This window comes from Meriones unguiculatus, chromosome 7 (assembly GCF_030254825.1).
Source record: "Meriones unguiculatus strain TT.TT164.6M chromosome 7, Bangor_MerUng_6.1, whole genome shotgun sequence".
Classification (NCBI taxonomy): Eukaryota; Metazoa; Chordata; class Mammalia; order Rodentia; family Muridae; genus Meriones; species Meriones unguiculatus.
In genome coordinates, this window is record NC_083355.1 from 85,362,623 (window position 1) to 85,388,564 (window position 25,942).

The following is a 25,942-nucleotide window of genomic DNA, read 5'->3' on the forward strand; positions in this document are numbered from 1 at the left end:
TGATGATTTGAATTGAGACTTCCAGGGCTAGAGAGATGGCTCAGTAGTTAAGAGCACTGTCTGCTCTTCCAAAGGACCTGGGTTCAATTCCCAGCACTCACATAGCAGCTCACAACTGTCTGTAACCCCAATTCCAAGGGATCTGACACCTTCACACTAAAGTACATTCAATAAAATTAAATAAATTATTTACAAATAAAAGAATTGAGACTTCCTCCAACTCAGTACAGGACTGTGAGAAAATCACAGAAAATCACAGAAAGTCCTGGTATGAATCTTCCTTACAAAATATTTCACTTATCAAGGTTCTGTGTATTGAATTCTATGTACGTTCTTTAACTCATAGTGGTTAGGGTTAACCACTAACCAATAATTAAAGTAGCAAGTGAGTGGGGGCGGGGCACTGTGCATGCACCTCAAGCTCACACAAGCACAATATCCCTGTGTAACTAAGTCTGGCCTTGAATTTGAGATTATCCTAACCCCCTTGGAACTAGGATTGTAAATACACACCACCACCACACCAGGCTTTCCTTCCCCTGTTTCATCTGAGAGAAAAATCAGATACAATAAGAAAAGCTTTGAAGGAGTGAGCATATCTAACACTGGTCTGGCATTAAAATTTTCTGGTTGGCAGCATGATTGTTTAATTGGGAATCATAATGACAGCTGAACTGCCTCCATGCTTGGATTGGCAAGCAGAGGAGCCTCACTGTCACCAGTAAGAACGATGCTTGTTGGGACTGACCTTTGCACTTGAAGAACACTGTGTTTCTTGTCGTACCATTGATGTTTCTAAGATTACAGTAGAATAGACATTTAAACACTGAAAGAGAAAAACGTGCATAGGTATATTTGTAATTCTTTGTTTTTTGTAAGCTAAATGCAAATGTAACACTACTGCAGATACTGCTTCATCAGAAGTCCCCAAGATAACCAAAAGTAAGTGCCAATTTCCTCCTCTCAGGAATAGTGCCGTACCAGAAACTGAATTCTAGCGATCTATTTGCAGAGCATGTCATATAGCATCTGGGTTAGTTAACTCCTTGATCTCTGAAGAGGAGCCTAAATCAATTGATGTATTGCATGTACTGCTTACTAATGTGTAGAAAAAAAATTTAAGTTCACTTTTTCTTTATTCTGTCTTTTTTACCCATCTTCCCTCATTGTAGCAAATTAGACGGCCGGATGAGAGCAAAGGAGTTGCTAGTAGAGTTGGATCCCTCAAAGTAAATATGTTTCTAACATTTTTTGGCAAGATTTTGTCTATAGCCTACACTTCTTCCTTTTTGGCGGGTGGAGGGAGGAAGGGGGCTTTTTCCATTTTTCACCATCCCATTTTTTATTTTAATATTTTTATTGGCTGTTGGGTCATATTATTTTTTGTTTTGTTTCCAGCTACATATAGAGCAACCAGCTGAAGGCAAGCTGCCAAATAACTAGCTTTGAAAGGCACCACAAACAAGAAAGGGCAACTGCCTCATTACATGTGCCTGCGATTTGGGGCTCTAGAGTAAACCGTTCCTCTGACTGATGTCACTGTTTATATGTTTAAATTGCTCCTAAGCAAAGAACTAATACATTTTTAGAATGGCACCTTTCTTTTTAACCTATTTTGTTAAAAAAAAAATACTGAATTTCATTTTAGCATCATTACCAGCTTAAATCATTCCAGAATAAAAAATTATTGTGATTTAATAACATATATTGAATATATATCATGTTAACTGGAAAGAGCTGGTCCTGGTGGCACATGCCTTTAATCCCAGAACTCAGGAGGCAGAGGCAGGTAGATCTCTAAGTTCGAAGCCAGCCTGGTCTACAGAGTGAGTTCCAGGACAGCCAGGACTACACAGAGAAACCCTGTCTCAGAAAAACAAAAACAAAAACAAAAGACAAAACTAGAAAGAAATGCTTTATGATACAAGTATAATCGACCCATATACAGCTTTTAATGCTAAAGCACTCTTAGTACCTTTGCTTTCCTTTAAACCTTTAAAATTAGATGTAACATTTGGAAAACACATATGTGTCTAAATATTTGCCCACTTTATACATAATCTACTAATATACAGTTAAGGTTTCTGATTTCATGATCCTATTTGTTAATGGCTAAATGCCACTTGGCCAATATATATTGGGCACTTGGTACTCATATAATTTATTTAAATAAAATAAAAAGGTAAAAAAATTTACCCAAATATAATCACTGACTACTTTTAACGATACCACCAAAAAAAAACAACTTAGAAAATTATTACCAGTAAAAATAAATACAAATTAAAGTTAACCATTGTTTTTAAATCTCAATCCCAAATATCCTGACAGCAATAGCAACTATTAAATTAGTCAAAATGCCACATAATTCAGTGCACTGTGTTGTCATAAAATTCATTAACTATATTAAAGCCTGATTAACTCTGGATATTTCAAAATTTTCCATAGCTCCAATTTACCTCCATTTAACAGTTTATTAAAAACAAATTTCTGTACCTGTTTCTCCCCCTTGACTCTTCTGCCTTCTTAGTTTTACTTTTCTGTTGTTTGTAAGTATGTGCAAACATGAATGCACATTGATGTACTTGTGTTTGTATGTCTGTGTTCTTTAAGAAAAACCATCCTCTCTGTTCCTTAACATTGCCTCATAGTGGATAGCCCTTACATTTAAAAGTTACCTCTGTAAAGAATGGGACATAGTGATTGCATGCCTGTTTCAAAAATTAGTATCCTTAGCATCATTTACTCCAGAAAAATGTAATAATATACCAATAGCATGTCTTACTGTGTCGTACTTTATCTTTGTCTTAAAGAGACAGTAAGTCTGTTGTGTACACCATCTCTTAGGACACAGACTCAGCTAAGAAGAGACAATACAAATAAATTGCTAAAAATAGCTGACAGTAAACTCAGTGTAAGAATCGCATCTCTGGCTGCAGCACCTGGTACATGGTAGTTTGCATGTATGAGTGAGTGTGTGTGGCTGAAATTCAGTTGTGAGCTATACAGAAGTTAGTGATACTGTATGCATGCTTACAACTTCCGGTACACGCTTAAGGCTAAAACAATCATGTTATACTTCAGTCAGCTTGTTTCAGTATGGATGCAGCTTTAAATTGAACACTGCTTGGGGAAGAAGACATTTTATCTGTTCTCTGTTTATCAAGTAGAAAAATCTTAGAATGAATCTCTAGGAGATTCTAAGAATAGTTGCAATATTTACTTAACTATTTTTAATGGAAAGAGATTGAACAAAATAATATGTTGGCTTCCTAGTCACAAGTTTGCTGAAAATTTTATTAGTCTTATGTTATAGAAAAATCTGTTATATTTTGAAATGTTTGCAAAACGCAGTGAGAAATGTATAATGCTATGATCTTACTTTTAAAAGAAAACAAGTTGTTTTTTCAGCTCATGTTCTTATATATATATCTAGCTCCATCAAAAGCTGGAGGAACTCAGAAATAATCTAGAAAGGATACTTCCTCAGAGTAAATGTATGATTTCCCTTCTTCATGTTTCCCCCCTAAAATTTTCTGCTAATGGGTATTCCAAATCCGACCGGTTTGTCTTCTCATCTCCATCTATTCTGCTTCCTGTCTGTTGCCCCTTTCTTTCTTTCTTAACTGTGGCTTCATGCTCAAGTTTATAAAATACAGATTAAATTGTATGTTTAGTAGGCACGCAAGCCACACAACTACTATAACATTTTGCCCCAATATAAAATAAGAACTTTTTGAAATCAATACTTATATAATGATGTAATTTTCAAAATTAATAAAATTCATGTGACAATCTGTGTAGCACTTATCCACTTGACTATGTATTTTGCCTGTTACTGAATGTGTCAGCAAAATTATTAACTACTTACTGAACCTAAAGAGTAAAGACAAGGTTATTCAATTTTAGTTTTCAAGGAAAATTATGAATGTTAGACTCTCATAGATAATCTGACCAATAGATACACATGATCAAAGTTATTAGACTTCTCTAAACTCAAATACCTTTGGAGTAATTATGTCATATTTTGATGAGGAAGGAGTTTAGTAGCAAGCATCCTTACCAAGAATGCTTTTATGTAACATCTTTTAAATGATTGAACAAAGGCCCATATGTACAAGACATCGTTTGAAAGAAAATGCTAAGTTATAGCCACTCAATATCATACATGTATCATATAGCCAGCCACTAGCAACATTTTTGTAACACATGGTTCAAAGCTTTTAAATGTTTAGCCTTCCCTTTAAATGCATCTTTTCAAAACATAATCATTTCCAAAATAAATAAATATTATAATAAAATTAATTATTGTACTGAATAAATTATGTTTAATCCTGACCTCCCATTCCTAGGGCTTCTAAAACATTCTAGAAATCTAACTCCTGTATTTATTTCTCCTGAGACTGCTGCTTTTCATCCAATTTATACTCCTATATTAATTTAGACATGAAAATAGAGTAAAAGTTAAGTATCTTATATTTCAACTTTTTACAAGAATATTCTACATGTTGTATGTATATATATTACATTCTGATTATTAAAGTAAAAATATTTATTTTACTAATATCAGTTATTAACTTTTGAAAGCTAAACAGAATGAGATTATGAGTGTCTTAGTAAAGATGACATGATCACCTTTTAGATTCTGTATAACTGACTATCTGTACTTACCTAAAATCTCATGTCTTTCTTTTTTTATTTTTTATATTAACTACATTTTATTCACTTTGCATCCCAGCTGTAGCCCACTCCCTCATTCCCTCCCAACCCCACATTCCCTCCCTCATCTCCTCCCATGGCCCTCTCCAAGTCCACTGATAGGAGAGGTCCTCCTCCCCTTCCATCTAACCCTAGCCTATCAGGTCTCATGAGGACTGGCTGCCTCATCTTCCTCTGTGGCCTGGTAAGGCTGCTACCCCATCAGAGGTTGGTGATCAAAAAAGCCAGCCACTGAGTTCATGTCAGACCAAAGGGAAATTTAAATCAAATAAGATAGGTACCCTGACATGGTCAAGCAATGTATCATACTTTAATATGTTTGTTTTTGATTGGTTAACCAGTATTGACCAGGGGCACACTGCCGTAGCATTAGTCCTGGATTAGTGACCAATCAGTAGCCCTCACTAATTAGACAATGTGTTTATATAAAATTACTTTCCTCGGGCGCATATCTGTGTGTCCGCCCTCAGGTATAAAACATTGTTTGAGCCGCCTGTCTCTCCTGTTTGATAAGATGACATTTACATTAATAGTTTGCATTTGCTTATTACTTGTCTATAGTAATTATGTAAAATCCTGACTCTGGTAGATGATCTGTCATAAGTATGGCTAGTTTTAATGATGATAACAGTAATTCAGTCTTAGGAAAATTTTTTTCAAAATGAGCTAATTTTCAGATTATTAGAAGTTTCTTGATGTGAAAAACTTAATCATGAGATTTCATTTGTACTGAAAATAAGAAAGTTCTAATTTGTCCAAATCAAATCAAAAGATAAAAATATCAAATAGCATGCCTACATTTGAAATAGAAATATATCTTTAAGGTGTTGAATACTCAACATGGAATTGCTCCTCTCAAAATTGACTTTAATGAAAAAATAAGATTATTTTTTTTTCCTGCTTGATGAATAAGTGTTCCTTGTAATAGCAAATAGTAACTGGGTAAAAAGGACACAAGATTCTCAAACTGTGTTAAATAGACTAAGTATGCAAAGCACGATTTTCTTAGAACTATCATTTTGCTAAGGAAAATTTAATGCACAAAGTTGAAAAGACGTTTCATTTCTTAATATACAAAGTTAACCATATTTTTAAAACTACCTCAAACACAAGTTGACAATGATAATTTTAATCTCAAATCTTTAAGTTAAGAAACTAAAAAGGCTCAGGAAATCACTTTAGTTTTGATAAAAGGTGGACAAGAGTTCCTTTTTTCACTAATTAAATAAATACTTAATGAGCACTTGCTGTTATAGGTGCTACAAATATGTTAAATAGCAAATCTGATAAGGTTGTTTCTGATTTGTCCAGTTTGTCATCTTTTTCAATTCCTTACTCTTAACTTTATATTCAGAAACTTCACACCAAGCTTGTGACTAGAAAATGGTAACTGTTTCAGTTCACATGGCATAATGAAAATTAATGTTTTCATTATAGGCCGCAAAATGTAACGTATTGGCATCACAACCAAAAAAATTAAGAGCAAGCCAGAGCATCACCAACTCAGAGTTATATATAGACTATATAGTTCTAGCCCAGCCTGAACCAGCTAACTAGATTTCATCTCAAAATATAAGAGGTAGGAGGGATGGAGAAAAAACACACACGTACACACACACTCAGGTGCACATGCACAAAGAGAGGAATCAATGAGTAAAAACAATGATTAAAAGTAAGTGTGGAGAAAAGCTATACATATAACTGTATTTTTATAGTGTTGCTGTAAGCATGTGTATTAAGAGAGAAAGGGGTTGTTTAATGTTACTGAAAATGAGTTAGAAGAAAGTATATCAGATTACTTAAACTGACTTTCTTGCCCTCTTTACGAATAATATAAAGATGTACTATATATATATATATATATATATATATATATATATATATATATATATACAAGCAAAAGAAGATCAGTGTGGCACTGTAGGAGAAATTGTTTGGTGTTTTGGTTTTGCTTTAGCCCTTAATAAGCAAAGTTCATAACACAACCTATCTGAGTAGGGTATCATCTCTATAATTTTTTCTTTTTTTTTAGCATTTTAGTGAGTTGGATTTTGAGGTTGCTTTGTTCTTTAATTATGAGGTTCTCCTTCAAATAGCTTGAGTCTTGAGATGTGTCCCCTTGTCGGGCTGTTTTGTTATTTATAGGCAAATATGTTGGTGATAAAGCCGTGTAAACCTTCTGAGACCCTTACTATTCTATCATTTCCTCTTTAACAGTGTTTTCTTTTCTCCACTGCAAAACCAGGCTCGGCTTCCGTCGTGCTCATCTACCTATAGTGTATCTGAGGTATATTTTGCACGTGTCTTTTTACATGATCAATAACATGCTCGCACTCACCTTTTTATTTTTATTTTTATTTTTATTTTTGGCCGTAATTTATTTTGCCTTGCACTTCACCCTTGGCTGAAAGAATCAGGGTATCAGAGGGGGAAAGTCACCAGTTTTAAGGGGAAGTTGTTGTCAGAATAACTTGACCTTGAATAGTCATTGTATCACACTGAAATGACTAAAGCCCAAATGGCCAACTTGATACTATCTTCTTCTCCGTAATTTCTCTGAACCACATGATTTACTTTTAAGCTTATGTGTCTAAAGAAAAAGATTCTTCTTTGAACATCTAGGTGTTTTTTTACTGATAATAAAGATTTGAATTAAATTAATAATGATCCCTTCCCATTATCCAAATACATAGGAAAGCATACAGAATTGACTATTGGGGGGAAAAAAAAAACAAGGAAAAGCAAATGATTTCATTTATGTATATGTATAATGAAAGATTCATTCCCTCTTGAAAATCCAGGTTACTTAGCCAGGCAGTGGTGGCACATTCCTTTAATCCCAGCACTCAAAAAGCTAAGGCAGGAGGATCTGTAAGCTCAAGGCCAATCTGATCAACAAAAGAGTTCCAGGTTACGCATAGAAACCCTGTTAGGGTTGGGGCAAATTAGTTTACTTAGTTTCCTTGGTACTGTATTGTCTTAAGATCTTATCACACAGAATATTATATTAATTACAAGAATCATGTTCTTTAATAAAATATGCATTATAAAGTTAGACCTATGTTCTTGTCTTCTTAAGGTTTGATTTGCCTTTCCTGTTGTGTTAAACAGCAGCATATTGGATTTTCTCATTTTTCTAAAGTACATATCCACAATGTTATTAACATGCTTTGATTATATAGTGGGCTGTCTGGTTTCTAAAGCAGAAGCATGTTTGAGCAAGTGTTAAAAAATTGATAGGGTAGGGTCAGATGGAAGGGGAGAAGGACCTCCCCTATCAGTGGACTTGGGAGGGGCATGGGAGGAGAAGAGAGTGGGCGGGATGGGGGGGATGAGAGAGGGGACTACAGCTGGGATACAAAGTGAATGAATTATAATAAATAAAATATATATAGAGAGAGAAAGGGACATTAATTGCATATGAATTTTAAGTTACTTTTTTTTTTCACAATATAACATTTCTAAACTATTTGCAGACCAGCATTGTCAGAATAATTCTGATCACACAAAAAAAATCTTACACGATGCTTTCCTTTTAAAAAACATGCATTTCATGAAGAAAAAAAAAAACAAATTAACATCTTTAGATTTTAAATTGTAGAAACTTTTAAAAGATATGAGACAAAATCCATATCCTAATAGTGCTAAATTTATTGGATCAATAAAGTACAACCCTCCCGTTTAATTTTTATTTCTAAGTTATAATTCTCAATGACTTTTTTCTCTTATGACTGACTTTGTAGAGAGTTACTTTTTGTCATCCAAGAAAGTATGACTTCCTTCTATTATTCACAAACCTGTTTATATTAAAAATATACCAGAATACAACAAAGAGAATATAAAGAACTCAGGATAAGCACCATGAAAATAATACAAAACTTTAAAACTCCCAACAGGAATGATGTACAAGACTGTACAGTTCTACAGAGCCATCTATATTCTTTAATTTCACTCTTTCTTTTGTCATTTTGGAGTTTTAATGAGCAAATAATGCTTGAAACACAGTGGCAACAGCTTTAGTATAAACATATTTCAGCCATGTGTATTGTGCCACTATCATCATCATAAGTGAGGTTTCACCAAAAGCTGAGGGAGTTTTATCAAGATCTTCAAGCTATATAAAATACTTCTTATAAGTAAACATTCATGTCAGTATATATGGAAGATTTAGGCCCACAAAGTTATCTTAGAAATGATGTTCTTATTGGGATCTTGGTTATTTGTTTCCATGAAGATGAAAAACTACTTTCTCCTTGAAAAATCGTTAGGGAAAATTACTAAATCACAAATTAACTGTTTCTGTTATCAACAAGGATTCTTTGAAAACATGGGTTATGTCATCCCATCATTATTCTATAGCCTCTTTCCTTAATACCACAGGCATATGGTTCCTAGTGTAACAAATATATAACACATTTCTTTCTGCCACTTCATCTAGGCAATTCTCCATTTCTCATGAGAGTGTATAAGAAGGCTACCATTGGCATCATCTCCAATCGCAGCCTACAGCATCCATCAGGGTATAACTTTCTCTGTGATAGCATGTGTGCAGGAGGGTTCTCTGATTTGAATGTAGAACTGGCTTTGGGGACTTATGTATGCAGTGGCATTTGCTCCATGCCATTCAGCTCTTACAGGAACCTAGGCTCAATGTGGATTTGTTTTTCTTTCATTGTGACATGTGGGCTCTCCTTAATTGTCATAAAAGTGTGTTTCTCACTTATCATTTGTGAAAAGGTTTCTCTAGTCTTCTCTGCCATATTTCTGTGGTCTCTATATGTAGTGTTTATATTCAATCCAAAAAATTAGTTGACAAATAGGGACATAATATTCATGATAATCATCTGCACAGAAACTATCTTCTATAATTGTTTCTTTAATCTAAAAGTGGTAGCTGTTTCATAAACCTTAATTAAAGTCTTAATGAATATTCTCATATATCAATTTTTAAATGGAAGCCTTCTTTAGGACTACTGTCAACTGTAATGTTTGTTTTATAGCAGAACTATGAAGCCACTCTAAAAAAGCGATTCTGTGGCCATTTTTAAAGTAAATAAATAAAATATACCTCCAAAAGAACCCTCACTTCCAAATTTCTAATACTCAGAATTCTTAGCATTGTTTTTTGTTTCTTGTTTGTTTAAAGATGACTTCAGAGCTGGAGAGCTAGCTCAGCAGTTAACAGCGCTTGATGCTCTTTCAGAGCACCCAACTTTGATGCTAAGCACCCATATCAGGCTGTTAGACCACCTATACCTTCAGCTCCAGGGGCTCTACACCCTCTACACACACACACACACACACACACTATATATATATATATGTCTTAAATATATATATATTTGTTGTTGCTTCAGAATTTCCTTATTTTAAACTAAACCCAAATAAACACTGTCTCCTGGTAGAAATGTTGTTCATTCTGATCTATTTAAGAAACAGTACTATAACATGTGTGGTGGCTCATGCCTTTAATACAGCACTAAGGAGGCAGAGGCAGGTGGATCTTTGTGAATTCAAGGAAGGCCAGCCTATTCTACATAGTAAGTTCTAAGGCAGCTCTAGATACATAGTAAAACCCTGTCTCCACAAAAAATAGTGAAATAAAATAGAAGTAAATATAGTATGATTGTATCTCAGTAATACTGCATCTCAAAACTAAAATAAACATTCATCTTATTTCACTTTTATAGTCCAAATTGAACTCTTTAAAGCTCCCGTTAATATGCCAGATTTGTCCTCAGTAGAGGATTGCATTTGATGGAAAATTTGAAGCTCAGTTACTTCTTTCTTGTTGAGTGTACAAAGACTGAAATTTAATGTCTGTTTAATGCTAAGAACTTTCATCTACTTAAATCCTGACAGGACAGTTGTCCTTTGACGTCTAATACATGTCCCAGAAAACTAGTTATGATCTAAACAAACTTTGACTGAATAACATTTGGGAGGTTTTACAAGTAAGTTTTATTTATAGTAAATTGTTGCAGATGAAAAAGATAGCTCTACTTTCAATACTACAGCATCTCCTGTGTTAAAATTTTAAAGAACCATTTTTTTAAAGAACCATTTTTTAAATACCGCGAAACGAAAAAGTCTCTAAAGTAAAGAAAACAATAGTCATAATGTAAGATTGTGTACTGTAGAGCGTCAGATGTTTCTTCTCCACGAGAATCTCACATAGAAAATTTTCTTAATTGGGTCTGGTGAGATAACTCAGTATGTGAAAACACCCGCAATACAAACCTCATGACCTGAGTTTGATCTGAAAAACCCAGAGTGGGTGCGGGAGAAACCTAAAGCTCATCCGTTAGTGCCAGGGGTGCAGCCCCATGTACATGGGAGTACACACACCCACAATTACAGGAAAACATTTGGGAAGAAAACTCCTATAATTTATTTTTATTTACCCATGTGTTTTACTATAATTGTCTGTGGTGTTCCGCTCTTTGTTTCTTATGTGTATTATTTTTAAGCTGTTTTTATCCAGGAGTAATGAAACTGGAGCCACTAGGAAGGAATCTGTGAAATAGTACCTTTTGAAAATGTTGCACATGGTGTTACAGAACTTTCTTCTGTCTTGTCTCACTTTTATTTTTTTCATCATTTTAGTTCATATTCTTAAAACACACATAAAGTAAACAAAAGTCCTTTTTGGCTGTAAACATTTACATTGTTTTATCAAGCTGAAAGGAGGAAAACTGTAATGTTTCAATAACTTAGAAGTAATTAAAGGAATTAACAGTGAGCTGACTAAATCATTATGTTCTTTTTCTCTCTTTTTTTCTTTATCTCTTGTTTTGAACATAAATGCGTAAAAAGATCTTATCTCCTTTTTGAAATTTTGGAAGTGAATTGATATTTATGAATTTTCATCAAAATAAGAAAAGTATGTACTTCAAATAACTAGTAAACATTAAAATAATAAGGAAATGCATTACTTTTTGGTAAGTCTCATTAAAGCATTCTCAAACATTGCAGAGATATGTTTAATAGCTATTTAAACAAAATGATAGGTACTCCTATTTTAAGTTCTATAATAAGAATGTTTTATAACATTGTAGTTAAGGCTACTGAATGTTTGCTTATGCACTCCCTCATATACTATAATCATTTAAAATACAAGAGGTGATCAATAAATATGGTCAAAGAAATCTAGAATGTGACCTCTTTCCCACCAACCCTCATTCAAAAGCAGCCTTTGTGTCCCCTCCCTTAATAAACCTATGTGAAGAAAAAAAAAAAGAAATCTAAGATGTAAGATGAGAAAATATGAATGCATAGATACCTAGAAAGTTTTATACCTGGTGTCTTAAACCTAATAGACGAGCTGTTTGTATCTGATGGGGGAGAGGGAGAAGAAAGAAATGTATTCTTTCTCTTGTAGATCAGGAATGAAGAGAATCCATAAAGCATTTATGTAAGAGTATATCCAACCTAGCAGAAATACAAATTTAATGATGTTCAATTTTCAGTGATCTAGAGAATTTGTAAATACAGTATTAAATTAAGGCTATTTATAGCTCATTATTATACATTATAATATGCAACAAAATGTTATAAGCCACTTCTATTCATATTCCTGTATCCAGCTGCTATTTCCTTTTTTGATGTCAAAAACAGTATGTCAGACTCTACTTTCTAAAGCACTTTATCAGAGGTCATGTTCTTAATATTCTCAGATAACAAAATGTACCAGGTGTCTTTTACTCTTCTTTATTTTTCACTTTTGACATCTTTTCTGATGTAAACAGTAATTTATAGCTGTGTTTACTTTCAATTCATAACACTGGTGAGACAAGCAATATTTTCAACATGTTATGTAAGAGGTTCTGAAGAGTATTTGAGAAATAAAGTTGTACATCAACAGCTATATCAATTTTTCCGACATTATGAAGATGCTTTACCTGTGTTTCCAGGAAATTTTTAAATTCATGTAAAATTACTATAGTACCTGAGACATAGTAAAGATTAAGTAAATCATTTCTTTTTTTCTTCTCTAAAATAGATGCTTAAGCCTTAATCATAGTAGCCTTGGGTTATAAAAGCAAATAATTAGTTTCCCTTGGCATTCCTCTTTTTTTCTCATTCCAACTAATCTTCTAATTATCCTAAGGATAATTCTTCAAAAAAGCTACAAAACACACCTGTTGCCTTCCAGATAATTCTGCAGGAGAATTCTGTCTCTTATGGGCAGGATCTTAGGGGCCTAAATGTAGTTAGGCAGTATAAATTGATATTGGAGAAAAGGCAAATGCAGTTCACAGATGTTAGTAACCCTAGCAACTGGAAAGTTCTAAGGATGGCTGAAGCTATCTTTAACCTATGAAGGCTAGTGATACTATCAGAGGCAAAAGTCTCTGCTCCTCTTTTTAAACTCATGCTTTGCCTAACTTAGTTTTCTAACATTTTTTAGTAACAACTCTTCTCCATTTAAATAGGATATTAGACTATCTGGTTTTAATACAGAATGAATTACTTAGAAGAATCCTGTCAGTCCTAGACAAACCAGAACAATCAGCCATTTACTCCCTGTTATGACTCCAATGGAGGTGAATCTTCTTATTTCTATGTTTCTTTCTTCTTGTCTTTTTTTTTTTATTCAAAGTGACTTTATTGCTCATATGCACAAGAGAATTTATGCCACTAGAGCAGAGGCTGTGGATGACTCATATTTCCTGTTGGTTTGGAGGACCTGCTTAATCTTTCAGTAATGAGCCAACTGGTGAATTCTGCTCTCTATCAGAATTAGGCAGGATTTAGCATTTTTAAATTTTAATTTAATTTATATATTTATTTATTACAATTTATTTACTTTGTATCCCCACTGCAGCCCCCTCCCTTGTCTCCTCCCAGTCCCACACACCCTCCTTCTTCTCCCCCTATGCCCTTTCCCTTGTCCCTGATAGAGGTGGACCTCCTTCCCTTCTATCTGGCTCTCGTCAAGAGTGGCTGTGTCATCTTCCTCTGTGGCCTGGCAAGGCTGCACCCCCCAGGGAGAAGTGATCAAAGAGCCAGCCACTGAGTTCATATCAGAGACAGCCCCTGTACCTCTTCCTAGGGAACCTACTTGGAAACTGAGCAACCAAGGGGCTTCCTCTGAACGGGGTTCTAGGTCCTCTTCATGCATGGTCCTTAGTTGGAGTATGGTCTCTGCAGGAGCCCCTGGGCCCAGGTATTTTGGCTCTGTTGTTCTCCTTGTGGAGTTCCTATCCCCTCTAGGTCTTTCTATTTCCTTCTTCTTCTGTAAGGATTCAGGCATTCTGCCCAAAGTTTGGCTATGACTTAGAGGGGATAGGAACTCCACAAGGAGAACAACAGAGCCAGGATTTAGTATTCTTATCCTTTCTGTACCTCTCAAAATGCTTGTGGACAAGAACGGCTCTCTCAATCAAATGGTAGAGATCTTCAGAGAGACCAGGGGCAAGGCCTTTGGACTTTATTATCAGTCACAAAATGGACTTGTGCCATGCCATACTAGTCCCTCATGATCATACCCACTTGAGTGGGAGTCAGGCCTTTTTTAGCCAGTTGTGTATCTGTTCCTTCACATCCTCAGATGCCAACTTCAGCCACATGGGGATACTATGGCAGTAGGGCAGCATCAACAGGGACAGGCCCTTTCCTGGAACATGCATGTGACCCATAATGGCAGAGGTCTGGCTGCAAAGAGAGCACATCTTCTTGACTTTTTTATATATTTGTATGACTTGTCTACCAGAGATGCCCTCCACGTTATAGGTAAGGTTTATCTTCTTCTAGAAATCATCATCTAACAGCTTCAGCTTGCCATCCACTCAAAGGAGTTTCAGTTGTACTTACAGTCTTATCATATATTGCTCTTTCATCCACAAATCTGATTTTTGTTCCTCTGTTCTGTACCTGTTGATAATCATCTTGATCTCCTAAACTGTCTTCACATGTGTCCACGTTAGCAATATGTGACACTACCCAAAATTCAGAGTGGAAACTGGAGAGTTATCTTTCATATGACTCTCATATGACTAGTCAAAATCCAATAGAATATTGGATCTCTCTCTCTTTTTTTAATATCCAGAATCTGTACCTCACTCTTTAGAACTACCTTCAGTAATGTATTTGGGTTCTTGTCTAAATAGGTATAGTCTCTAGGTTAGTTCCCTTCTTATCGTCGTCTATTCTATAAATAATCCATCTTCACCTTGCTCACTATAGTTAACATGTCAAGTGTCGATGGAATTATACCATTCTACTATTTAAAATATGCAGTAGCTTCCATGACCTCCAGAAATTGCCCTGTGCCTACCTGATCAACCTCTCCTTTATCACTCTGCACATAGACTGAACTTATCTTCAGTCATACTTTAAAATCTTCCATTTGCTAGGGTCACTCATATTTGTCAGTTGTATATACCTTTTTTTCTCCAACTAATGCCAACTTATATTACCTAAGTTATATGAGCCTTAAAATTATGCTCATAGGAAAAGATCTAACTCTCCTATAGCTTTCAAAAGGACTCGTGGGCCAACAACTTCATTTTAGACTTTTAGCATCTAAAACTAAGTAAATTTCAATCACTTTGAACAATACCTCCCCCTGCTCACCCCTTTCCACAAAAAAAAAAAAAAAAAAACTATTCAAACATTCCATATCTAGGAAACCATTTCTGGTGATGTGCCCTATCCCAGTCTTTTTTTACATATCTGCAACCAGTTTTTACTACTTTTATCATAGCACCTATAATGAATGTTCATTTGACTTTCTTTTTTGTGTTCTAAGCTACTGGAGATCAAGAATGAACCTTTTACACTATACTTATTTTTTAATTTTAAGTAATTTTAGGAAAAACAGTAAATATTTAGTAAATATGGTTTAAATGAATAAGACTTATACCCTATCTTATTTGTAATGGTGTACACTCCATTAACAAGAAATAAAATTTGGTTAAGTAAAGTCATTTATTTCTTTTGGGTGCTCCCTTTCTTCATCCAGAATTCAATTAGCATTTAATAAACAGAAGATGTCTATATCATGAGTTAAAATAGTCTCAAATACCCTAATTATATTAGTGTCAAATGCCTCTAAGGTTTACACTCATTTTTAATTCTTTATAGCATAGATGGGTTGGGGAGGGGGACCTGAAATAATGCCAGATAATTCTTTTTATCTTGTTAACCATAATTCTTTTTTGACCTTGTATGTTCTAGGAAGGGAGTCCCAGAAATTGTAGAACTGATCTTCCTGCCCTAACACAAACCAGCACTGTCTGGCAATCAGTTTAAGTGAAAAGAAGGTTGATTAATATATACATTTCTACCTGCTTTTTTAAGTTGCTCTTTGTAATAATTAAGAATTGATATAAAAAATTTTACTCCTCAATGGAATGCCCATCGTTGTGTTCTGTTATATTTCCTTATAACCACAGGCCAGCATTTTGTTTTCATTTCTTCTTTTCTTACTAAACTCATTGTGTTTTCTATAAAGAAGTAATGCCAATGCACATTTATACAACTTCTGTAAATTCCACAATTTTAAGTATGCTGAGCAGCTCATGGTCGTATTTTCTTGTGATCCTTACCCAGAGATTTACGGACTGCATAGCCTTACTAGTAATCCTAATACAATTTTTAGAATTCACAAAAGTATATTCTTGTTTTGTAGTAATAGTTTTTGTTTATTTTATATGAAAGTGTACATTTGGGCACAATAAATTGTATAACCTAGATTTTACCCCTGCAAATAAACTTACTACTTTTCCCTACTCACTTTTTTTTTAACTTTCACAGTATTTCCTTCTAACTTAGGTATATTAGTTACTTTTCTCATTGCTATGATAACATTCCTGGCCAAAAATAACTTTAAGAAAGAAGGATTTACTTGGGCTGACCATTTGAAAGGATACAGTGTACCATAATAGGGAAGGTGTGACTATGGCAACAGTCTGCTAAGGTCTGAATGATCACAGGAGAAAGCAGACCCGGAAAAGGGCCTCCCTATAAGCTCAGAACCAAGGCCCCTAGAGAGATCATTTCCTCCAGTTAAACCTAGTCTCTTAAAGGTTCCACACCTTGCCAGCTGGAGACCAAGTGACTGAATACTTAAGTCTAGAGTCAGTAACATTTAAACTATATCATTAGTGTTTTTTTCGTCTAAACCATAGACACAGAAGTAATTTGTGTGAATGTTCTCTTAAACCTCGAAAGATGGTTCACTCTAGATTTGTAAAAGAAATGCACTGGATATAAGTGCATTTAGGGCTTAATTATCTTCCAGAATTGAGAAGATAATAGGCTCCTTCTTAACAGCAATTGTTATTTAAAGTTATACCTTTTTTGGGGGGGAGGGGGAATTATCCATATTGACTTTCTTTTGTGAGCTAAGGTCAAAAATCGCCTAAGCTTACCCTGCATTTAGATTTGAGCATGTGAAGGGGGGCATGTTTTTATCTCAGGGTTTTAAAACTTCACATCTATTTTTTGTAAAAAAAAAAAAAAAATCTATTTTAATTAGCTGCTTACCATATTATAAAGATGTTTGTGCTTTGGCAGTTATTAATTTTTCTCATATTTTTAAAGTAAACTTGCTGAAAAATAATTCATCCTAGTGTTTTCAAGTTTTCATTGGGGCTGGAGCAACTGCTTAGTGAGTGAAATGCTTGCCTCACAGCATAATGAGTTTGTATCCCTAGTTCATGTAAAAGGCAGGCTCTGTGGTGTGGCGTGGCTGTCATCACGGTGCAAGCAGAGACAGGCGGATCCATGAGGCTAGTTTAAGAGCCAGCCTAGCAAGCTCAACGAGCTCCTGGTTCAGTGAGAGAAGTATTGAGAAAGAGACCACTGTACCTCCAGGCCTCACAGACCTACAGACAGAACTGTTTTATTTGAAGCTAAATTTGAACCTTAGCACTGGACTTGAAACTTACTAGCTCTATTGTGTCAACTTCTCTGCAGGAATAAGAACTATTCCTGTTATTTCATACAGTGTAAAATAATATTCCTGTTATCGTTGTAAAATTTGAATGATACACTTTTTTGATATGATAGAAACTAAACACCTGTGGCTGGAGAGTTAAGAGTGTGTACTGCTCTTCCAAAAGAACAGAGTATGGAAAGGTAAGGAGAGAAACTACACAATAATAATAATAATAATAATAATAATAATAATAATAATAATAATAATAAAGGCTGTTTTATTTTAATTTTTATTGACTTGTTTTTGTTTTGCATATGTAAGTGTCCTTTCTGTTTGTATGTGTGTGTGAGCTTGTCAGATCCCCTAAAACTGGAGTGACAGATAGTAGGTGCTGCCATGTAGGTGCTGTGAATTGAACCTAGATCCTTTCGTAGAGCAGCAAGTGCTCTTAACCACTGAGCCATGTCTCCAGCCCTATAAGGTTGCTTTATATGAAGTGTCTGTAATATTAATCTTCAGATGCTATACTTAGTATGAGAACATTTAGTCTTCCTTCCTATGAGTTTCTCCTTAGTCACTGAGATTTTTAGGAGGGGAATCCAAAATGCTTACACTTTAGAAAACCCTCCTTCGGTCTTGTTTGGAGCTTGAGAGGGAAAGCTCCACCCCACACTCTGGGTGGAAAAACAAAGAGAGGATTTTAATTCCAAGTACTTAGCACTTCAAAGTATCACGTTTTGGTGTGCTGTTTTTTAAGCTGTAGCAAAAGACATGTTTTGAGCTTAAAAGTCTACTTGATTTTGATGTTATAAGTGAATGTTAAACTTGAAATTGACTATGACTTTCAGTTGGTTATTTATGCTTTGACGTGTGCTGGGGCCACCAATAAACCAGAAGTATTTAGTAATTATGTTTCCTACAGTGTAGACACTATACTATTATAATATGTAGAGAATATCATAACAATTAAATATGAAATTCTATTTTAAAATTTTTATTATATTTTATTTTTTAATTTTTTTACAATTTATTCACTTTATATCCCAATTGTTGCCCCTTCCATCATCTCCTCCCAGTCTCACCCTTAAATTATTGTCATTTTAAAAACCCATAATCTGTATGCAGGGTGAGTTGTCATGAAGAACTAGAGAAAATTTTTTTGACTCCAAAATTAAACCAATTTTGAGTTAGAGTAAAAAATAAAAATTAAAACTAACATGGAGAGATGGCTCTGCAGTTGATAGTGCTTGCTGTTCTACCAAAGGACCTGAGTTTGGTCCCTGGCACCCATATTAGGCAACTCATAACCACCAGTAACTTCAGCTCCAGGGGATCCAACGCCTCAGACCTTCAGGCACCTGCACTAGTATGCACATACATAATCCCAAGAATAAAATAAATAAAATTTTAAAAATAAAAAAAAAAACCAGTGTGCTGTGGGGCTAGGGGCTGTAAGCCAGTGATAAAATGACTACTTACCATGCACAGGTCTCAAAGCTGAGCCCCAGCATCACATACATACAAATAGTGTTGTATAGTAAGTCTTTAAAGTTGTATATTAAGTTAAATTTTTAATATTTTTATAACTTTATTCCATTTACAAATGTTATAAATTATTTTAGTATTGCCAAAGTAATTAAAACACAGTCTATGTAAAGGAACTATAAAAGAAACTGCATGTAGTCTTAGAAAACAAAAGGTATTCAGGAAAAGAAAAATTCTCAAACTAGAATTCAGTAATAAATATTAATGTTCCCAAGCTTGCGAAGAATTCAGAAGCCTTCAAGCCATCTGTAGTAGTTCTCCACTCCTATTCTCAACTTATATGCACCACTAAGTTTTGGTATACATTTACTGCAAAGATTATAACTAACAGAAATGGAAATTGTGTCTATGTGGGATACCATTGAATTTTGCTTTATTATTGACCTGTCTGCAAATTTAGTTCTTAAATTCCTTATGGTGCCTCTGTGTGTGTGCACCATTATGCAATTACATGCTTGTGTCTGTATAATTCTCTTTTGAACCAGTTTGAAAATCTTACATTACTTTACATAAAATCTCAGGTACACGTTCATCTTATGAGTCATGAGTTTACCCTTTTTGAAATATTAACTTAGGATAGTTTTCTCTTCTCTATATAGTATGTTGTACCCAGTTCGCGAACCCCATAAGACCAGGAATAGACTCCGCCATAAATGTATGAGGGTTTTTTTATTACAAGTTATAAGCTGCAGCTTGGGCTCACACCCCCCACAGCCAAAGCAATGAGAGCTGAGAGCCTCATGCTCAGGTTAGTTGGGTGATTTAAAGATTCTGGTCCCTCTCACCATGCCCAAAGCAGGGGCAGTTCCTGCCTGGCAAGCATCTATTGGTCGAAAGGCAAAAAGGATGTTGCATTTTGAATTAATTGGCTATAGGAAGGTCCCCAAAACATTAATGATCTGGTGTCCCTCCCTAGGGGGATGGGCCAATTTCCTAGCAACTTCATCTCTAGTAGGCAGGAAAAGAATACAGGGCATTACTGGACATGTCTCCACCTAACTAGCCTTCATTCAGACTTTAAACTTTAAAATAATAGCCATTGATTTTTTTTTAATGTTTTGGTCTCTCAAGGAGAGGTGCAGTTTTTACAATTGTTTTTTCCATTTGATTTTGGTGTGGTTTAGCCCAGACCCAACATTGAGTATGCAAAGAAACAAGAAATGACATATATAATAAAATAAGACTCTTAATAATAATAGCAACTATTTGTTACTTGTTTACTTTGCAAAATCACGGAAGTTTTGATTAGCAATGAAAAATGAACCACGCCTTGCTATGATTCAAGACTTCAGAAAGCTTGGCTCTTATCTGTAGTTGACGATGCAACCACCTATACATTTTCTAAATCATTGCTACTTTACAAATATAGTATATTTGCATTTGTACATTTGTACATATTGTATCTGTACATTTTCCGTGCGCCTGTTAAATGCTAGTTAAGCATTCTGAGAAATAAAAGCCACAGTTTTTCTAACACTCAATTATAGTAGCCATTGGTTTAAAAGCATAAGCAATTTAGCCATGTGCTTTCATAATATATTAGTTTGTTTTATTAATAAATAAGTTATATGACAAAGCATTTTGAAAACTAAGTATATCAAATCTAAACAGAAACTGAGTATCTTTAAATTTACATTTAATGAAAATATGTATGACTTTCTTTCAGAGATGCCAGAAAACATATGATGCTCAGTAACTGGGTTTTTTGTGTTTTTTTGTTTTTAACCTTACTGAATACATCTCTCCTTAAGATCCATTTCTTAAAGTCAGTAATTCTTAATACTCCTTGCTCAAATACTTGCTTAAATTAACCTTACCAGAGTTTTCAAGAGCTGTGAAAGTCACAAAAGAAGTAATCTACATTTTTTAGAATACATTCAGAATAGCTACCAGACAGTAGGAACTGGTAACAACACAATTATCCTCTCACATAGCGCTCACTCTGAAACCACTTTTCTAAAATTTCATTCACAAATATCCTTTGAGTACAAATAAATATTACTATTACTAACTAATCATTTTAGATAGGAGAAAAACCTAAAGATTGTGAATTATACAGTTTAATTGTCTAAGAGATAAAACCAAAATTCAAATCCAATCAGTTTGACTCCATAGTGCTACTCCGTAGACTGCTTTTTGGTTGTTTTTCATCCCTTTGTACACACTTCTACTTTCTGTAGTTCTCATTGCTAAGAAAAATAGCCAGGAACAAAGAGACAGGACTGGCAAGATGGCTCAGTAGGTTAAAGCACTTTCTGACTTGAATTCATTCCTTAGAACCTACACAATGGAAGCAGAGAACCAACGCTCATGAAGTGTCCTCTGACCTCCACATGCATGTGCATTACACACACAGACACACAAACATACACACACCATAAATAAGCAAATAAAAAGTAAGCATTTTAAGAATAACTAAGGCAGCGGAAACCCTAGATAGTCTGATTAGAAATGCAATGATTGCGTTTATTAAGTTGGAGAAACAATAAAGTACCAGTGCACAGATGATTGAGTTTTGAAGTCAAGAGGGTTGTTGAGTTCTGTTACTACTTTAGTCATGTAATCTCAAGCAAGTTAGTAACACCTTCTTCTAACCACTAGAATGAAAACAAGTTTCTCTATCAAATAATCATTATCCTGAATATTGAGATACAATGCCTTGAATACTCAGAAATCCTTATTAGTTAACAATTTTCATTTGGTGCTATAATATATGACATAATTAGGTAATATTTTTTCATAATATGATCAACATTAAAATTGTAAGAATAAGTTTGGGAGATAAATAGTGAATAAATGCTTGCTGCATAACAATAAGGACTTGAACATAGATCTCCAGAGCCTGTGTAAAGCCGGACACAGTATCACAAGTCTCTAATTGCAGAACTCCTGCAGCAAGATGGAAGGCATAGAAAAATCTCCAGATGCAGCAAATGTTATGCAGTCTAGCCTGGCATATAAAGCGGCAAACAACAAGAGACCTGTCTCAAACACGATAGACGATAGAGACCAACACCACAGATTTTCCTCTGACCTTCGATGTACACTGTGGCACACGTGTGCACATATACACCAAGAGTAAAATGACATAAATTTCTAAAAACACCAAATCAAAAATGTTGATAGCAAGGGAAGACCAGTCTGAGATTTGCAATTTCTATCAGTCATTGAGAATGACTGAGTTTAGAAGTAAGCTATGCCTAGGAAAGACTTAAAAATATTTAATCAAATTCCAGTTTCCTTAAGTCATAGTTTTTTGTTTTTTGTTTTTGTTTTTTTCTTATTCTGTTTTTCTTCTTAAGGGTGCTCTATGTGTTGTGTAATACTATTCTGTTCTTTTTAATAGCAGATGAGTAACTCATCAGATATAAGGAAACATAAATAAGCTCTGGCTTTTTGTAATGATAATAATTTACTTCCCTTTCTATGTGGTCTGCAGCAGGACCAACTTCATTTAGAAGTCAATACTGAAAAAGACTTGTTCATTTAAACCTGGGGCGTAAGCAAGAGCAATGGAACTTAAGACAATAAAAATTCTTATTATTATGGGAAATTTATGAATGGTTCCCTGAAAGTATTTATTATAAACATTTTTACATATAAAAATATCCTCGCACCTATGGCAAGTTATGTTATACATCACCAGTAGATTCTGGGCTGTTAGACTTCAAGGACTTAGTATGAATGGATCTGAGTTTGTGCATGTGCACACATGTTTGCATATTGTGTGTGTGTGTGTGTGTGTGTGTGTAAGTTCACCTGTGGTTTGATCATTTTAAGTGTGTTGAATGTTAAATGAGCATACCATTTACTCTATCATTTAAACTAAGAGGAAAAAATACGATGCAATTGTTTTAAATTTTGAGAGTTTCATTTTTGTAACTTTTCAAATTAACCATTTTCTTTTTTGTTTCTTGTTAGGAATATTAAATGTGCAACTGGTTAATTCAGTGATGGATTGTGTGTGTATGTGTGTATACATATTTTTTAAGTACTCCTTCTATATAGTATCCAATAAAAGACAAAGACTGGGTACTGGAAAGTCGCCTCAGCAGTTAAGAGCCCTTGCTCTAACCGCTAGCTAAGCACTGACTTCCCAAGGAGCGGAGTTTGGTGTGCAGCACGCATGCCTGGTGGCTCACAAGCAGCTGTAACTCTACTGTGGGGTATCCAGGGCCTCTCCCAGCTCTTGTGGGCACAGCACACATTGACTATCCACACCCACAAACATATATATGCACATAAATATTTTTTGAAAAATCTTTAAAGATAATGAAGATGGGAAAAGTTTCTTAGAACCACTAAGTCCTACAACTAAAAGAAGGTTTAAAAATTATCTATTCTAGTGGGGGTTTTGCCTGTCTTTAGCTGTGCTCTCCTTTGATGCTCTCAAAAAGTATAGAGTTCATTGCAGAAAAAAAAAAGTATTTAAATAGCAAAGAAGACCAAATAAATGGAAATATTAAAATATTTTAAAGCAAAGTGATATAATAATGCCTTTTTAAATTCATTAAATAAAAAATGGTAGAACCAGGTTTAGTAACTGTTATCACTTGAAATTATATTGAACATAAGATACCACAACATGAAGTAAGAATTTATTTAAATATCCTGTGGTTTGTTGCCTAAGCTCAGAATGGAAGGCAATGGTAAATATTAGGCTACTAAAGAGAAAGACTTATAACTTTTATTTCTCTGTCCCAGGGAATGGATCCCTGGCTTTTAAGATGTTTTAGAGCTCTTTAAAAATCACAATGACTTCATTTAAAACCCCCGGAAGCATCTTAATTTTCTAGATAAAGAAATTAAGATCCATAGACAGGAGGAGATAAGGTCACTAAAGACATCCAATACAGAACTTGATTAATCCTTATACAACTAATCTCAGACTTTCATTCAGTGTTTTAGTGAAGCTTTAAGTGTAAAAAAAAAAAAATAGTCTGTTGTCCCTTGGGTCATGGCATGATCTGCTGGAAAATTTTGTATCAGATTTTACCTACGTACAATGTATAAATTAAAAATCTGTATCAGGATTGTAACCGATTTGTGGTGTTCTTTTAATTCTCTTTTGATGTTTACATACATTACAGTAGTTAATTTTCCTCATATTATGTATGAAAAATTAAAAGTTCTAAGTGATATCATGTCCAAGATCAAAAAGCTAGGAAAAGGGAACCACTAAACTTCAAATAGTGTTTCTATTTATTCTGATGTCTCCCATGTTTTAAGTAATTCAAAACTCTGTTTTCTTTAGTTGAATGTTATAGTTCCATAAATCTAATTAAACACAAACAATCCTTAGACTCAGTTAAGCCAAATTCTTCTGTCCTGATTTATTCTAATAAAGTAATAAATCAATGCAACTGTTGGAGAAAAAAAAACTCATTCTTGATCCATGTTTCTGTAAGAACTGAGAAGGAAACAGGACTTCAGTCTCCAATGTTCTAAAATTGTTAGCTTAATGATATTTAAACCAAAACTTTCCTTTTGTTTCTGGGTAAGCTAAAGAGACACACAATCTAAATCACTTTACATTTCCTTTTCCTCTTAAAGGTATTTTTATTAATAAATACTTCTCAAAGAAGTTCATACTTTCAGAGAGAGATTACTCATGAGTTTAATAATTAAGAGTTTAAAAGGACCAAAACATGTCAGAACTGTCATTTCTGCTCTTCTATGGCCTGACTATTTGAGATAATAGAATATCCTGCTCTCTTAAAAAAATAAGATATCTACCTTAATCTGAAAGACACTCCAGTATAAAGATCTTTTATTTCACTGTACATACATGTCATTATTTGATTAACCTCAATAGGAATGAATCTTCTAAATTCTTGAGACCACTCTGCAGGGTACCCAGAATCTACTTGCTTTTACAAAATGAGTGAAAGAACCTTATACACTTGTAAAATAGTTTTACTTACTGCAGATATTAGACTACGATTGAGCTTACACTAGCAAAAATAAAATTCTGGTCTGCTGAGATTGAAAAGAACAATAATTACTACAAACTAAACATTCAGATTTTGCAAGTTTTTACTTTGTATATAAAACACTGCCGTTGACATTGTGGAACATATTTTTTAAAAATTAGTCATGGTTCTGTCCTTCCAAGAGTTTAGTTTTTTGACTATCAATAATTTGAGTATGAAGAACTATGTTAAATCCTATGATAAAGATTCAGAAGTACTTCAAGAATTTACAAGAAGCTAAGTCTAGATTATGGTAATGACAGTACAGTCATGTAAATTTATTAAAAATCATTAATCTGTATTTTTTAATTATTGAATGTGACAATTACTGGTAGGTAAATTATACCTCAGATTATTAAGCATTTAAAGCAAGAAGATGTTATTTGTGACTAAAGGAGGTAGGAAATGTTTTTCATCGCTGATGTAATCTAAGCTGGATCCTAAAGATGAAGAAGCTTGTCTGAAGTATAAAAGATCAAAGCACAAAGCACTTCCTTGAACAACTAGTTTGGATTGTTCTGGGGCTGAACATATGGCCTCCATTCTTAAATATGGCTATCTGGCTATGGCATTTCTCAAAAGTTCTGGCCAGTCTCTGCTGAAAATCTTAAAACAATGTTGGAGGTTTTGCTTGTTTTGTTTTGTTCCCCCTTTTTGGGGAGGTCCATTCTGAGCTAGTGAGGAAACTATAATGAAAAAGGATGCAAAGTCACAGACTATGTCACAACTGTCAGTGAGTTCACTACCATAACAACTATTGATAGTCATTTCCCTCTTTATACCTTCAAATTAGTAATACACTCCTCATTTTCTTTGAGCCCCA

The 25,942-nt window shown here is 34.3% G+C and overlaps 1 protein-coding gene and 1 pseudogene across 25 annotated transcripts in view; one reads left to right on the plus strand and one right to left on the minus strand.

Moving 5' to 3' along the window:
• Gphn (gephyrin) overlaps nt 1–25,942 on the plus strand; it is a 416,220-nt gene that overhangs the window by 254,975 nt on the left and 135,303 nt on the right. For 6 of the 25 annotated variants that reach the window (XM_060387719.1, XM_060387724.1, XM_060387728.1 and 3 more), the window contains one exon: nt 1,173–1,229. The exons of 6 other annotated variants lie outside the window; for them this stretch is intronic. In XM_060387719.1, the coding sequence (XP_060243702.1) occupies nt 1,173–1,229 (57 nt within the window). Of the gene's footprint in view, nt 1–1,172; nt 1,230–6,961; nt 7,004–17,733; nt 17,803–25,942 lie in introns of all 25 variants that reach the window. 13 more of the 25 variants (XM_060387712.1, XM_060387716.1, XM_060387718.1 and 10 more) reach the window with 5 other exon arrangements.
• Nucleotides 13,349–14,357, minus strand: LOC110566299 (small ribosomal subunit protein uS15-like; annotated as a pseudogene).